At 36.8% G+C, this 15999-nt stretch overlaps 1 protein-coding gene across 3 annotated transcripts in view; it reads right to left on the reverse strand.

Moving 5' to 3' along the window:
• LOC104593371 (MLO-like protein 1) overlaps positions 1 to 15999 on the reverse strand; it is an 83137-nt gene that overhangs the window by 36131 nt on the left and 31007 nt on the right. For 2 of the 3 annotated variants that reach the window (XM_088892431.1, XM_010253139.3), the window contains 4 exons: positions 12831 to 12905; positions 12637 to 12725; positions 12430 to 12479; positions 11901 to 11941 (listed from right to left, as the gene is read on the reverse strand). In XM_088892431.1, the coding sequence (XP_088748557.1) occupies positions 11901 to 11941; positions 12430 to 12479; positions 12637 to 12725; positions 12831 to 12905 (255 nt within the window). Of the gene's footprint in view, positions 1 to 8322; positions 8632 to 11900; positions 11942 to 12429; positions 12480 to 12636; positions 12726 to 12830; positions 12906 to 15999 lie in introns of those variants that run through there. The other variant, XM_088892432.1, reaches the window with a different exon arrangement.

Here is a 15999-nt window from a genome sequence, read left to right on the forward strand (position 1 = left end):
ATGGAGAAGAAAGGAGGAGGAGGGGGAGCAGGAACATGAGGAGAAGAGCTAATAGAGGACTCGATTGGAGGATACTCCATAGAAGATTCAATGGGAATTGGAAGAGAAATAGATGGTGGCAATGCAAACAACTCCTCTGAATGCTCCCCCTCAGGAGAAGTACCAAAGAAAGGAACAGACTCTGCAAATGTGACATCTCTAGAAACAAAGTGAGTGCCACGAATCGGATCAAAACAATAGTATCCCTTCTATGTGGAGGCATATCCCAAAAAGACACACCTGTGTGTTTTAGGCTCAAACTTATGTCTTTCATGACTGTGCACATGAACATAGCAAGTGCACCCAAACACTCTGAGAGGAGATCCTCATTTGGGAAAAGCAAGCTAAAGGGAGTTTTAAACCCTAGAACCCAGGAAGGCATTCCGTTTATCAAGTATGCAGCTGTAAGGACAGCATCCCCCCAAAACTTAACAGGAACATGGGAAGCAAAAAAAAGGCTCCTTGCAACCTCAACCACATGTTTGTTCTTCCTTTCTGCCACTCCATTTTGTTGAGGAGTGTAGGAACAGGAACTCTGATGAATAACTCCAAAGGTATCAAAGTAGGAGGAAAGACTCTTCTCAAAATATTCCTTTGCATTATTAGATCAAAATATTTGGATCTGAGTGTTAAACTGGGTAAGTATAAGTTCATGAAAATTTTGTACAATATTTGGTACTTCATCCCGGGATTTTATGAGGTAAATCCAGGTGTAACGAGAGAAATCATCAATGAAAAGAATGAAATATTTGTCACCTCTCATAGCAGGTAAATGATATAGCCCCCGCACATCAAAGTGCACAATGTGGAAAGGAGAAACAAATCTTTTATTACTTACGAAAAAAGATTGTTGACAATGTTTTGCAAATTCACATGACTCACAATAAAGACTCAATAGGGATATTCCCTTAAACATTTCTAGAAACAAATGACTCGAAGCTGAAAAAGACAAATGACCAAATCTGAAATGACATATCATGACTCTATCAATTGACTCTGATAAAATAGACTCCAAAGCTACTCCACTAGGTAATCTAGAACTTTGATCAGAGGCATCCAGCAAGTATATCCCATTCGCCTCATGGTCACTCCCAATCGTCCGCTGAGACTTCAAGTCCTAAAAAACACAATAAGTAGGAAAGAAGGTTATGCTGCGGTTCATTGATTTTGTTAAACTACTAATAGATAAAGGTTAGTGCTAAGTTTGGGAACATGAAGGACAGAGGATAATACAAGTGAGTCAGAGGCTCTAACATCCCCCTTGCCAGAGATGGGAGCAAGAGACCCATCAGCAAGAGAAATCTTCTCTCTACTCGAGAGGAGCTGGTATGAACAAAAAAGGTTGGGTAAGCTAGTCATATGGTCAGATGCACCAGAATCTATGATCCAAGGAATTCTACGATTACCTGAGGCTGTAGCATGATTTGCAGAAGCGCAAATACCTGAATGGGCAAAGGCGGATGTAGAGGGGGTGCTTGAGGAGGAAGATGCAACAATAGACTCCAAGTGATGTATTAATTTCCCATATCTCTCAAATTCTGCCTTCACTGCTGCCAGTTGTTCCATAGCAGATTTTTCTTCACTTTCAGATACTGTAGCAACATTTGCATTCTTGGGCTTTCTAGACTGACCACCCTTCTTAAAATTGTTGTTGTTCCGAAACCTTTCTGGAAAAAGATCTAGATGAAGTTTCCAATAAGAATCCTTTGTATGTTTTGGCTTCTTGCAATATTCACATATCACCTCCTTTTTTTCATTTACCCCCTTTGGTTTTAATCCAACATGTGCAAAATGTTCTAGGGGAGGTGGGGTCTATAGTTGTACTTGTCTCCTGCTCACTTCATTGCTCACCATAGAGTATGCCTGAGCAAGTGAGACTTCATCCTTGGCCAGAATATTTTGCCTTGTAATATCAAATTCAGGATTGAGTCCTGTAAGGAATTCAAACACTCTGTTTCTTTCCACAAATTTTCTGAAAGTTTCTGCATCTTTGGTGCTTTCCCATACGAATGCTTCCATAACATCTATCTCCTGCCATAGTGACTTCAACATCGAATAGTAGATAGCCACACTCTTCTCCCCCTGTTTTAAATTTTTCACAACATTCTTCAGTTTGTAGGCCCTTGCAACATTTAATTTCTGAGAGTATGTTACTGTAACACTATCCCAAATCTCCTTGGCTGAAGTCATCCACAAATAGTGTTGACTTATTTCAGGCTGCATAGAATTTACCAACCACCCAATAACTATGTAGTTATCCTGCATCCATTTCTCATATGTAGGATCAGTCTCTTCCGGCATCTCCTTACTACCCGTGAGAAACCCTAGTTTACCTCTACTACAGACATGGATCTTAATAGATTGTGCCCAAGAAAGGTAATTCGTTCCATCAAGTTTAGTTGTAGTCACTCCTATCAAAATGGAATCTACGAGACCAACCCCCGACATCGGGATCTGCTTCATCTCACTTCCAGATTGCTCCATCAATCAAACAAAAATCAAAAAACAATGTTTCGACCTTTATAGACCTAACTAAGGTCAGTCAAACACTCAAAAGTCCCAAAACTATGGTTTCACCATACCCGGCCTCCGGAGAGAAAGAAGAGGTAGTCGCTCAAACCAGAGCAATCCAAACCACTTCCAACTGTAGCTGCCCACTTTTGGAGACAAAAAGGAACCCTCCAAACCTTGAGCGCCACACCCAAACAGCTTCTTCAACCCATAGCTAGAAACTTTCTAGTCGGCTAGGGTTTTGGGAAAAATTCTGTAGTCCCACTTTCTTGGCAATCTTCGGCCAAATTCTAACTCTCCAAACCCTCTACCAACTAAGCAAACAAGATCTCTGATTGATTAGCAATTTATCTCGCCATACACCTTTCGATTAAAAAAAGTGTATGGGGAAAAAAGAAAAAAAGGAGAAAACGAAGGAAGACTTGCTCTGATACCAAGATGTGATTTAGACCAATAAAATTAGCAGAAATATTTAGATTAGAGCAGAAAGAAGGAATGAAGAAGAGGAAGACAGCAAGAAGAAGAAGGAAGAAAGGAGAAAGAAAGGAGGAGTTCGATAATCTCCTCTTTCCCCTACTCTAATCTTTTATTAAACTTACTTAAGTTACATAATTTACAAGGATGCCCTTAAGTAGGCATCCACACCAGCAAAAACACTTAAAAAAACAAAACAAAATCTAAAGGACCATAAAGAAAGAAGGCCCACTAAGAAAACATAACAAGAAGAAACTAATAAGAATGACACTAAAGGACTGGGGCCCATTTGGCCCAGTCTCTCTACACATCATTACAAGAAATTGGAGCTTAGAAATACAAAAGTTGAAGCAGTTCCTAGCAAAGTGAAAGATCTAGGTCCACTAAAGTACTTTCTTGGAATTGAAGTTGCCCGCTCAAAAAGAGGCATCTTCATCTCTCATAGGAAGTACACTCTTGATATGTTACAAGACATAGGCAAGTTAGGTGCAAAGACAAAAGATACTCCCATGGATGTTGATCATAAATTGGGCGATTGTGATGGTGAACCTCTAAAAGATGTGAAACAGTTTCAAAGGTTAGTGGGAAGATTGCTTTATTTGTCCATGACCCATCCAAACATTGCTTATTCAATTGGGGTCTTGATCCAATTCATGCATTCCCCTAAGAGACCACACATGGAGGCAGCAGAAAGTATTCTTAGGTATTTGAAACAGTATCGAGGAACATGTTTGCTATCTAGTAAACATAATCATTTGAAGGTGGAAGTCTATACAAATGTTGATTGGGCAAGTGTTGTGGATGATAGAAAGTCCATGAGTGGGTACTGCACATTTGTGGGAGGAAATCTAGTGACATGAAAAAATAAAAAACAAAGTATGGTAGCAAGGTCAAGTGTTGAAGTAGAGTATAGGGCTATGGCTCACGGGGTGGCCGAAGTACTTCGGCTAAAAAAAACTTTTAGGGGAACTTGGTGTTACTGTTCACAATCCTATGTCTCTTTACTGTGACAATAAGGCAGCCATAAACATTGCCAATAATCCAGTCCTGCGCGAGAGGACCAAACACATTGAAGTGGACAAACACTTTATAAGGGAAAAATTGGAAAAATGAGATATTTGTGTTCCTTATGTCAACTCCAAGGAACAACTAACTGATGTTCTCACAAAAGGGCTTCTGTACTCATGGCACAATGAATTGTGTGACAAGTTGAGCATGATAGACATATTCAACCCAACTTGAGGGGAGTGTTGTTAGTGTTACTCTTTATCTCTGTTGTTAGTATGTTGTCAGCCTAGGATGTTGTTCGCTTGTTTTTTTCTTCTTTTAATTAAGTTATTATTAGGGTGTGCAGCCAAAGGTATAAGTGTAATCTTACTTCTTTTATTTTGTGTTATGTTATTATAAATGAGAAGTTGGGCACCGCCAGCAATACTTTTGACTCCCAAAATGTCTTTCCCTCTCTCATCTTCTCTTCTCCTCTCTCTCCTCACTCTCTTCTAGAAAGAAATCACTTTCCTTATTTTTCTTATGTTCATTATTGGTAACCTCCTTTTATTATTTGTTATTGATCAGAAAGAAATGCAAAAACTCCTAAAATTGGGGCATAGCCTTACTAAGGCAGCAAAACCCCAAGGAAATGGAAACTAAGAAGCATGAGTGAAGTGATAAAAAGATTTAAAAAAAAAAGTAAACAAATAAAAGTCCTCATCATGTCATTCCATGCAATGCTATCCAAGCTTCTATTTGAAAAGAAACCATAGTTCTTAGGTGGTCTTCAATAGCACTTAGCATGCCTCCAAATGCTGAAATAATTGCTTTCAATTGCTGATCTGCATATTTGGATACACCTTCAAATGTCACCACTATAGGATTGCCTATGTGCCTATCCTACCTTCAAACATGGTCGGAGGTAGTAGATGATATTTAATAGAACAAAATACCCCTTATAATTTCTTTTATTTTCTATTTATGTTACCATTTTCACTTATTTGAACAATTACTATTATTTTCAATGTACTACTCAACATACTACAATTATTTATAATTATTCATCATCATATGATTTGTTTATTATATGTTGTCTTTAATTTTTTAATATTAATAATTTAGATTATGCAAATAGTTGTTAATAACTTTTAATGTTGTTTTGTAATATTAATTATTTTTCCAATTAAAATTTTCCTTTATCATATATGTTTGTATTACATTTAAAATCCTTTTAATTTTATTAATAAATTTGTTTTTAATAGCGAGTATATGAAAATTTAAAATAAGTATCTATTTTAATGCCAATTAATTTAACTTATGTGTTTTATTTTTCTTTATTAATTAATAATATATATATATTATATATATTTGTTAGCATTTTATAATTGTTAAATATATATATATATATATATTAATTAATAATAATATATATTTGTTTATTTATTTATTTTATATGATAAAATTCAGACCTGCACTAGAATTCTATTAGAATTAGAGGAAGATTAGAGGAGATAGAAGAGAGAAGAAGAGAAGAAAAGAAAGGAGAAAGAGAAGATTGGTTTGAACAATAGAGAAAAGTCACTCTCTCTAGTCGGCCAAGTTATATCTATATGTTTCTATTAAATAAAACAAAAGACTATTATGTCCCTACTTAAGTATGGGACACATCACTTAACATAAACATTACATATCAGCTTAAACATGAATAGGAGTAAACTACCCCTATGCAGTCAACATTAACACTCCCGCTCAAGTTGGTGAGTTATATATCATATAGTCCCATCTTGTTACATATGTAGTCCACTCTTCCCCAACTCAACCCTTTGGTGAACAAGTCTGCCCATTGACTTCCTATGTTAACATATGCAGTATCTATCACTCTACTAAGCACCTTCTCTCTCACAAAATGACAGTCAACTTCTATAAGCTTTGTTCTCTCATGAAACACTGGATTAGAAGAGATGTGGACTGCAGCTTGGTTGTCACAATAGAGTTTCATTGGAGTGTCAATCGAATATCCCATCTCCTGTAGAAGATTTTTAAACCACACCAATTCACAAGTGGTATGCCATGGCTCTGAATTCAGCTTCTGCATTGCTTCTTGCCACAACTGTCAGTTTCTTACTTTTCCATGTCACCAAATTACCCCCATGGAAAGTACAATAACCTGTAGTGGACCTTCTGTCAAATATAGAACCAGCCCAATCAGCATCGGTGTGTCCCTCTATTTCAAGATTTCCTCCACTCTTGTATATCAAGCCACGACCAGGAGCTCCCTTCAAATACCTTACAATCCTTAGAACTGCATCGCAATGTGGAACCCGAGGTTTCTGCATAAACTGACTCACCACACTAATTGCAAATGAAATATCTGGCCAAGTAATGGTTAGGTAGTATAGCTTACCCACCAACCGCCTGTACCTTCCAGGATCTTCAAACTCCTCATCCATATCATTGCTCAAATTGGTACTTGGTTCCATAGGTGTTTCAGCTGGTTTGGCACCTAACAATCCTGTCTCCTCACACAAATCAAGAATATACTTCCTCTAGTACAAATTAATACCATGCTTAGACCTTGCTACTTCTATCCCCAAGAAGTATTTTAATTTACCAAGGTCCTTTGTTTGAAAGTGCTCTTGTAGAAAGGTTTTCAGCCTATCAATCCCCAATTTATCACTACTAGTAATGACAATATCATCTACATATACCACCAATAAGATCTTCCCAGCATGCAAATCATGGATGAATATTGAGTGATCAACTTGACATTGTTTCATACCAAACTTCTTTATCACTTCACTGAATCTACCAAACCACGCATGGGGGGATTGTTTAAGTCCATAAATGACCTTCTTTAGTCTACACACCTTACCATCCTCCCCCTGAGCAACAAACCCCGGTGGTTGCTCCACACAGACCTCCTCAAGGAGATCATCATTTAAAAAAGCATTCATGATGTCAAGCTGAAATAGAGGCCAATCATACATAGCCGCTAGAAATATCATAACACGATCTGAACCAATTTTAGCAATAGGAGAGAAGGTTTCCGTGTAGTCAATACCATATGTTTGGGAATATCCTTTGGCAACCAATCTAGCTTTCAACTGCTCTATACTACCATCAAGTAAATACTTAACAGTGTATATTGACTTACAACCTACAACACGCTTACCAGGAGGGAGAGTGATGAGATCCCATATATGATTATGAGCTAAAGCAGAAAGTTCTTCCATTGCATGGCACAACCCTGGAGAGGCAAGGGCTTCCTAGACATCCGTAGGAATAGAAATAGAAGACAATAGAGAAACAAACTGGTGATGGAAAGCAAAACGGTGAGAGACAAAAACATAATTTGAAATGGGATGAAGTGTACAATTGTGTTTACCTTCCACAAGGTGATAGGATGATCAAGGTCAGGAACAGGGGGTGTGGCTGGTGTGGGAACAATTGTCGGATCTGTCAACGGTGATGAAACTGGAGGAGGAGCTGGCACATGTCGTCGATGCGTATACACTCGACGGATGGGTGGCCATTCAACAGGAAGCTACACCGGAGGCAAAGACTTAGTCACAACTGGAACAAGTGGAATAGGGTCCTCAACGAGAACTGGAAGAGGAGGAGGAGGTGAGGAAGAAGAAGGGACGTCATTTGACCCAAAGAAAAATAGAGTAGACTCAAAGAAAGTAACATCAGGACAAAGGAACGTCGAGAACTAGGGTTATAACACTTATACCCTTTCTGGATCTGGAAATAGCCAAGGAATATACACTTAATGGATCATGCATCTAATTTGTCCATTCTAGGTCCAAGATTATGAACAAAACATACACACCCGAAAACCTTGGGAGTAAGAGGAAACGGAGACAAGGTAAGAAACTAAGTGGTGAAAGGAGAATGACCTTTAAAGATGGGCATGGGCATCTGGTTAATTAGGAAACAAGATAAAAGCACAACATCACTCCAAAAAGTTTTGGGTACATTTATATGGTGCATAAGAGACCGAACAGTTTCCAAAAGATGAAGGTTCTTTCTCTCATCTACCACATTTTATTGTGGGGTGTAAGTACATGAAGTTTGATGGATAATGCCATGTTGTTCCAAATACTCCTAAAACGGTGTATAAAAGTATTTTTGGCCATTATCAAAACGAAGAATCTTAATGTGTACACCAAATTGGTTGCAAATTTCAGCATAAAATTTTTAGAAAATGGAAAAGAATTCACTCCTTTCTTTCATTAGGTAAAACCACGTCATCCTTCAATAATCATCAACAAAAATAACAAAGTAATTATAACCATTGTATGACACTATTTTATTTGGACCTCAAATATCTGAACGAACTAAAGAAAAAGGACCCAACATACGATTATCAACCTTAGGACTAAAGGGAACACAATGATATTTCCCCAATTGACACTCATAATCCAAAACAAAAAGACGGCTCAACAACGGGATAAGTGACTTTAATGCTTTGAGCAATGGATGACCAAGTCTATAATGCCACTGAAGAGGAGAAAAACATGTCTGAAGAGCTATTGATGAACCACCATCACCCTCAAGATAATACAGTCCACCAACTTCATGCCCTCCACCAATCTTCATCCCCGCCTTGAGATCCTGAAAAACACAAGAAGAGGGGTAAAAGGTGATAGAGCAATTAAGAAACTTGGTTAGCTTACTAACAGACATAAGATTAAAAGGGAATTTAGGAACATACAAAACTGAGGACAGAGATAAAGGGTCTATGTCAACATTACCAATACCACAAATGGAGGGTGTGGAACCTTTAGCAAGGGTAACAGAATGTGGTGTGGAGCACTGTGAAAGGGAGGAAAACACAGTTGGAGTCTCAATCATTGATCGGAAGCTCTAGAGTCGATAATCCAAGAGGTCGGTTTGGAAGCCAGACAAGCCATACCTGAATGTACGAGAGTAGTTGTATTCTATTGAGAGGTGGCCTGGATAAACCATTCATACTCATCATGTGGGACATTCATCATCTCCTTCCCGGAGACATCCGTAGATGTAGAGGGCATCTAATCATCTTGTTGGATATCTTGTCTTGAACTACCATCACTGGCCACTACATGATTTTCCCAAGTTGAAGGTAGGCCATGCAAATCATAACAAAAGTTAATGGTGTGCCCTTCCATACCACAATGTGTACACCTCCTTAGACCATTACTACATCCTCTACCATGAGCTCCCCCTGAATCTCGACCTCCAACACGTCCACCACCACCACTACGACCATACATGGATCCACTACTACCACTACGACCGGGCTGAACTCCTCGAACTCCACCTCTAACACCACGGCCTCCCCCTCTCGGCACTACAAAGGCAGACCTATTAGAGATATTAGAATTCTCTGTGGGCCCAACAAAAATCCTTTGAAGACGGGCAAATACCTCTTCTAGAGACGAAAGAGCTGACCCTCCTAGTATTTGTGCTCTCACTGGTTCATATTCAGATTTCAACCCTACTAAAAATCTGGTCACATCTGGTTGTTCTCTCTATTGTTGCTGAATCTAAACATCAAAAGTGAGGGGATAGTACCATTCAACTCATTACGAAGGTTCCTCATGCAAGCATAGTACTCAAGATTTTGATTACCCTATTGTAAATTAAAGTACTCTTGATAAAGCTGATATATTCTAGTAGTATTGTCTTGTCCAGAGTAGAATTTCTTGGCATGATCCCAAATCTCTTTGGTTGTATCTAGGAACATAAAATTCACTCTAATCTTGGGTTCCATACTATTCCGTAACTAGGTCATAATCTGTGCATCTTCTTGTTCCCAGTCATTATACTCCAGAGAGTCAGCAAGAAGTTTTTCTTCTCTTACATGCTTCACGTTCTTCTTAGCTCTAAGAAAGACCTCTACAGATTTCGCCCAAGGCACATAATTCTCCCCATTCAACTTGATAGAAATCATCTGAACATTAAGTAGTCGATGGGAACCATAACACTAGATTTGTGTTCACTACTATCTCCCATATCTAAATTTCTCCTTTTTTTTCATATATCAAACTTCTAAATCACTTTTCACTACACTGCACACTAGTGAAACCACCTACAGTCACAATTTTCAGCAATACCAATCGCTGATTTCTTCACTTTCAGCACCACAATACTACCACACAACTACCTGAATACACACCATAGCACTAGCAACTCACCAACCACTCGATTCACACTAAAACACGCATATGTCCCACCTATTTGATCACCAAAAACCAACCTAACGCTCAACTATCCACTGCACCACCTGAAACAGCCCCCTCCATACCATCGATTAGAGGACTTCCTACAAACCACCACAAACACACATAGGTCCCACCTATTTGATCACCAAAAACCACATTGACAGGAGGCATGAAAACCTCCAAAGGGAAAGGGCGACCACTCCTTTTCAGCCCTTTTCCCTATCTCCAACGAATGATGAAGAAAATTGTAAAACCCTAGGCTGAATGGCAATATGACAGAATTCTGGGCAGACCTGATTTTGTCACAGTGGCTCTGATACCATGATAAAGTTCAGACCTGCACTAGAATTTTGTTAGAATTAGAGGAAGATTAGAGGAGATAGAAGAGAGAAGAAGAGAAGAAAAGAAAGGAGAAGGAGAAAACTGGTTCGAACAAGAGAGAAAAGTCACTTTCTCTAGTCGGCCAGGTTATATTTATATGTTTCTACTAAATAAAACAAAAGAATATTCTGTCCCTACTTAAGTATGGGACACATCACATAACATAAACATTACACATCAGCTTAAACATAAATAGGAGTAAACTACCCCTATACAGTCGACACTAACATTAATAAAACTATCTGATTAAATATTTTAATAAATTAATTTATTTGTATTCCATTTTTATTCAAGGTTATATGATATGCCTCGTACCATATCAGTAGGTTTCTAATCCACCTGTTTAAAGGTGTTTTCAAGAACCCATTTGTTTTATTTATTAAATAATATAAAATATTTATAAAAATGAAATTTTGAGAAAGAACTAAAAAATTAAAAGCACATGGTTTAAAACACCGATACACCCCTGCCAATATACAAAGGTGTATCGATACTTTGAACCATGTTTTTAATTAGAAGAATTAATTTATTAAATACTTTGTTACTTAATTTATTAATAAATTTATTTATTTACTAATTAATATTTGATATATAAACAATTATGTGAAAAATAAATTACATAAAATTCAATGTTAACAGAAGTAGAATAATCAAATAGATTCACCCATGGAGTCAAAATTGTAAAATAGTCAATTTTCAAGAGGTTACAACATTGAAATTACTGAACAATTTCACTACACTTAAGCCATGCTTAGTAAACTTTTTATGTTCCAAAGATCAGGGTTCAGATTTACATGCTAACTTAGACAGCCATTACAAGGCTTAAGTGGACTACATGATCAAGCCAAATAAAGAGGCCTCCACTTGGGTCCGCACACACATTCAAATTTAGCTTGCATTTGCACAAGCTTTAGAATTTGTGTTTTTAAATCCCTAAAGCACAAAGCCCCAATTATGTTCTTTGTGTTTTGGGGTTTAAAAGTATTATGGCTTTATACAGCCATTACAAAGCTCAAAAGAAGAAGCTTATTCCAACATAGGCTTACTTAGTTAAAAAGGGCAAACTATGAATTTTCTAGCCACAATATCAAGGACTCTATGAGAATTTAAACATCAAAGTCTAACATAATTTAACAGCAACAATGTAAGCAAATATAAAATTAACTATTGCAATGAGGTGCAATATTTGTATATTGCAAAAAATTCATGACCATGCATGTGCATCACACGCTTAGATCCATGTTATCCTATAGGATAGTAAAACTAGAAAGAGGTGATTATGTCATGGTCACTTACAATAAAGGGAATGAACGCTAACCAAAAATATGTATTCCAACCTGCACATATGAATAAGAAAATGACACCTTAGAACCTATGATTTCATCTAGGTTGCCAAACATAAGACTCAAAGTGCATAAAACCCATGTATCTTGAAAAATGAACCAAACAAGATTACATCATGCTTTCTTGATTATAACATTAGACATCAATGGAAAAAAATGGTGGATCCTGTATTCTCTTCTTACAAACTTCATACTTATACAATGACAAAAAGAAAGTGGTAGTAAGAATGTTCTTCCTAGTTTTCATATTAAATTGTAAAATTTATAGAACTTCTTTTCCTATTTGAGTTGTGAGACAAAATTGAATGAAGTCATTTTTAAAAACATTATTTCAGTAAACTATTAACCTTCATGGAAGATGCAGAGGAACTGCAGAGGAAACAAATTAACGAGGAAAAACAATTGGCAATATATTTCATCTGAAATAAAAAAAAAAAAAAATCAACACTTTTATGGTCTATTTATCATGAAGAGTAGCATACCATGTACATTCAGCAACAAGAAAATAAAGACAAATAACCAAAGATACCATCTGCAGTGAGATAAATGAGAAATGATTATAACCAGAGATAGAAAATGGGTTCAAGGGTTTGACAATAAATTCTTTACTATTAAAATTCAACATACAAATTAGCAAATATAAAATGACAGAAATTTAGCTTTTAACATGCACTTCAGAAACCAGTTACCTTATACCAACAACTTTCTTAAAATCTACTTCAAGGCAGCGTATCAAATATTTGTGAAAATTAAACTTTGGGTTTTTCCTGCAATGAGTCTAAAACAGAAACAATTTCACATAATAGTGGAAGATAAGGGCAGTAACTATTTATGTTAAAACAAATAAATTGATAATATTTAAGCTTCACAGAGAATAGCTTACATCAATGAAACCCAGTCGCAGTGTGATGTAATCTGATTGGCTCACAGAACCATAAAATTGCTTGAAAAATGAATGCTGAATGAAGCACAAAAGGTATTACATTATAACAATGCTTAAATTTTCTGCAGCAGATATGGTAAGCATCATACGGTCCATAATAATGAGTTTCTAGGACAGATGCAGGGTTAAAAGAGGTTCAGCTGAGCCACTCTTCTACAAGAACCACCAGTAGGTGGAGTAGAAGAGGAAGAACCCACATATGTAAGGGTAAGGGTATTAGTCCCCATTATAGGATTGACAAAAAATTGCATATAATATAAAACAACCAAATTATTTTTGGAATTTCAAATGTGATAAAAAGATTGGATGGTTATGTTCCTGCTACTGATGCACTAATATCTGGTAGCTTCCCATCATGATCTAAATAACATTGATGAAAACATGAATTCCATTTTGGTTCTGCAAGTTCAACAGTTCAAATATAGGTCTAGGTTCAAATAGTCAGACCAAGGCAATGTTGCTTTTAGATGGAACGAGTAGCCATAATTATGCAAGAAAAGTTTCTAAAATACCAGTTTTAATTTGATTGAGTAATACCTCCATTGTGTTCTTGGGTGGTTCTCTCTCCCATGATAATGAGTGCACATTCTTAGAAGGATTAAGGATCATTAAACTAGTATCATATAATCTATTTGACAAACTTATTTCTGTGTTGAGAAATTTCTTTTTTATGTCATATTTATGTTCCATTTTATGTTATATTAAAATGGAAATAACATAAAATAAAACAATTTGGTGGAGTGTGTTATCTGTCTGATACGCCCAAAAAGAAATATGTGTGTGTATGTGTATATTGTGTAAATGGACAATGTTGTCCTTACAAGAACCAAGAAATATAGTAGTGTACAAAAGTAATGAAGAAAAGAGAAATAAAAAAGTGGTGTACAAAAGAGATATAAAAGAAAGGTAAAATTACAATATTAACCCCCCATCTTCTCTACACTTCCCCTCAAACTGATGCCTGATGAAGTGGTAATCCAATCTTTTATATCTAGTGTGTCATAGACTTCATGAAGAGATTGGCCAACTGAAGATTGGATGATACATGAGGAAGAGAGATGTGTCCCACAGCTGGAAGATCCCTGATGAAGTGGCAATTCACTTCTGTATTTAGTTCGTTCATAAAAGATTGGATTCAATGTGATCTTGATTGCACTCATGTTGTCAAAAAATAAAGGAATAGGGGTTGGATGATCAGTGGCTAGGTCATGGAAATGAGTCTTAGCCAAACAAGCTCACTTCAAAAAATGGCATGGCAGGATATCAGCTTTAGTAGATGACTTGGAGACTTGGAGACTATTTGTTGCTTCTTGCACTTCCAAGAAATGAGAGAGTCACCTAAGATAACACAGCACCTAGTGGTGGACCATCTGGTGTTAAGGCATCCAGCCAATCAGCATCAGCATAATAGTCAACTGAAGGAAGTTGTTTTGAGGGTATTAAGGTATCAAAAAGGTGCTATAGGTTGTGGATTATTATATAAGAAAGGAGGAGAATTAACCCTGGAAGGGTACACAAATGCTGATTGGGTAGGATCATCAATAGATAGGAGCTCTGCCATAGTTTATTGTACCTTCCTATGCCGAAACCTTATCACTTGGAAAAGTAAGAAACAGAGTGTGGTAGATAAAAGTAGTGCTAAAAAGTAGAATAAAGAGCAATGGCACATACAACTTGTCAATTAATCTAGTTGAAACATCTCCTGCAGGAGATAGGCATTTCAGTGAGCATGCCCATTAAGTTGTTTTGTGATAATCAATCTGCCACTAGCATTGATTCTAATCCAATCTTCCATGGGAGAACCAAGCATATAGAGGTTGATTGCCACTTTTTGAGGGAGAAAGTAACAAGTGGTGATATTGTTAAACCATATGTGAAGTCTGAAGCCCAACTAGTTGATCTATTCAACAAGAGTTTGAGTTGAACTAGGATAAATTATATTTGTAACAAGCCAGAGCTTTATGATATATATGTTCCAGCTTGAGGAGGAATGTTAAAATCTATTTTGTAAGGGGTGCTTTGGTCTTAATTCTAGCTTCATATTTCCTTTATGTATAGGGGCATATTTGTAATTTTACATGGATCTAAATCACAATACATCTTGGGTCGACAGATTAGAGAGAGACAATTCATTTTCTCCTATTCGAACCATACTTTTCCCTCCATTCTTCTCTTTTATTTCTTCTTCTTCCCACACCATACAATATTCAGGCCCAAAGTGGCCATGCAAAACACCTTGGGACGTGAACCATTAAAGAAAATGGGCCTAAGGCCCATTATTAATATGATTAGTTAAGATATCACAAGACAGCTTAAGTCGTCATGTGATTTGGGTTGAAAATGGGCATGGATCCAAGTTTTGAGTACCCGTTCTCTTAAGAAGATAATACTTATCAATTAAAGATAAAGTCTTTATCCAAATTTGATTTGGATCAGCTCCTAATTAGATTAGGAGAGTGCTCTATGTAACGGATTAAGAGGAAAGGGGCAAATATACTAGTTCTCTCCAATCTCTTGCTCTCTCTTCTCTTCTCCCTTTCCTCCCAAAAACCCTAATTCGACCCAGTTGTGATAGGAACTGGTTTCCATCAATTCTCTACTGTGTTTTTGCAAGAAAAACATTAAAGGATATCAGGTTCACATACCCACATCGATCCAAGCAATTTGGGAACCGGTTTTGGAGGCTGATTTTGGAATTGATATTGGGCATGAACTTCCACTTTGGGAGCTGCACATTGTGGTCTCCATATCAAGTATGATCAGTTTTAATTTTGGTTTCAAATCTTGTTCGGATCAGTGCAAGATCGATCTTGAAATTTTAGATTTCAAAATCACCGGAAATCAGTTCCTAGGTGGATTAGAAAAATATTTAAAAATTCAGCAAGACACCAAACTTGGTTTGGCCAAGTGAAACCTGATTTCTAACCCTTCCAATAGTGGTATCAGAGCACTAGGTTCAATTCTTGAACTGAACCAAATCAGATTTGAAAGAAATATCAAATCGGCATGAACTAGTCTAGCTGATTTGACCTAATTGACATTGGAACTAAGAATTTAGTTCTCAATTTGGGGCCAATGATCTGAAAATTAATCTTTATATTTTCTGATA

Source organism: Nelumbo nucifera, chromosome 7 (assembly GCF_055504915.1).
Source record: "Nelumbo nucifera cultivar China Antique chromosome 7, China Antique-T2T, whole genome shotgun sequence".
In the NCBI taxonomy this organism is placed as follows: domain Eukaryota; kingdom Viridiplantae; phylum Streptophyta; class Magnoliopsida; order Proteales; family Nelumbonaceae; genus Nelumbo; species Nelumbo nucifera.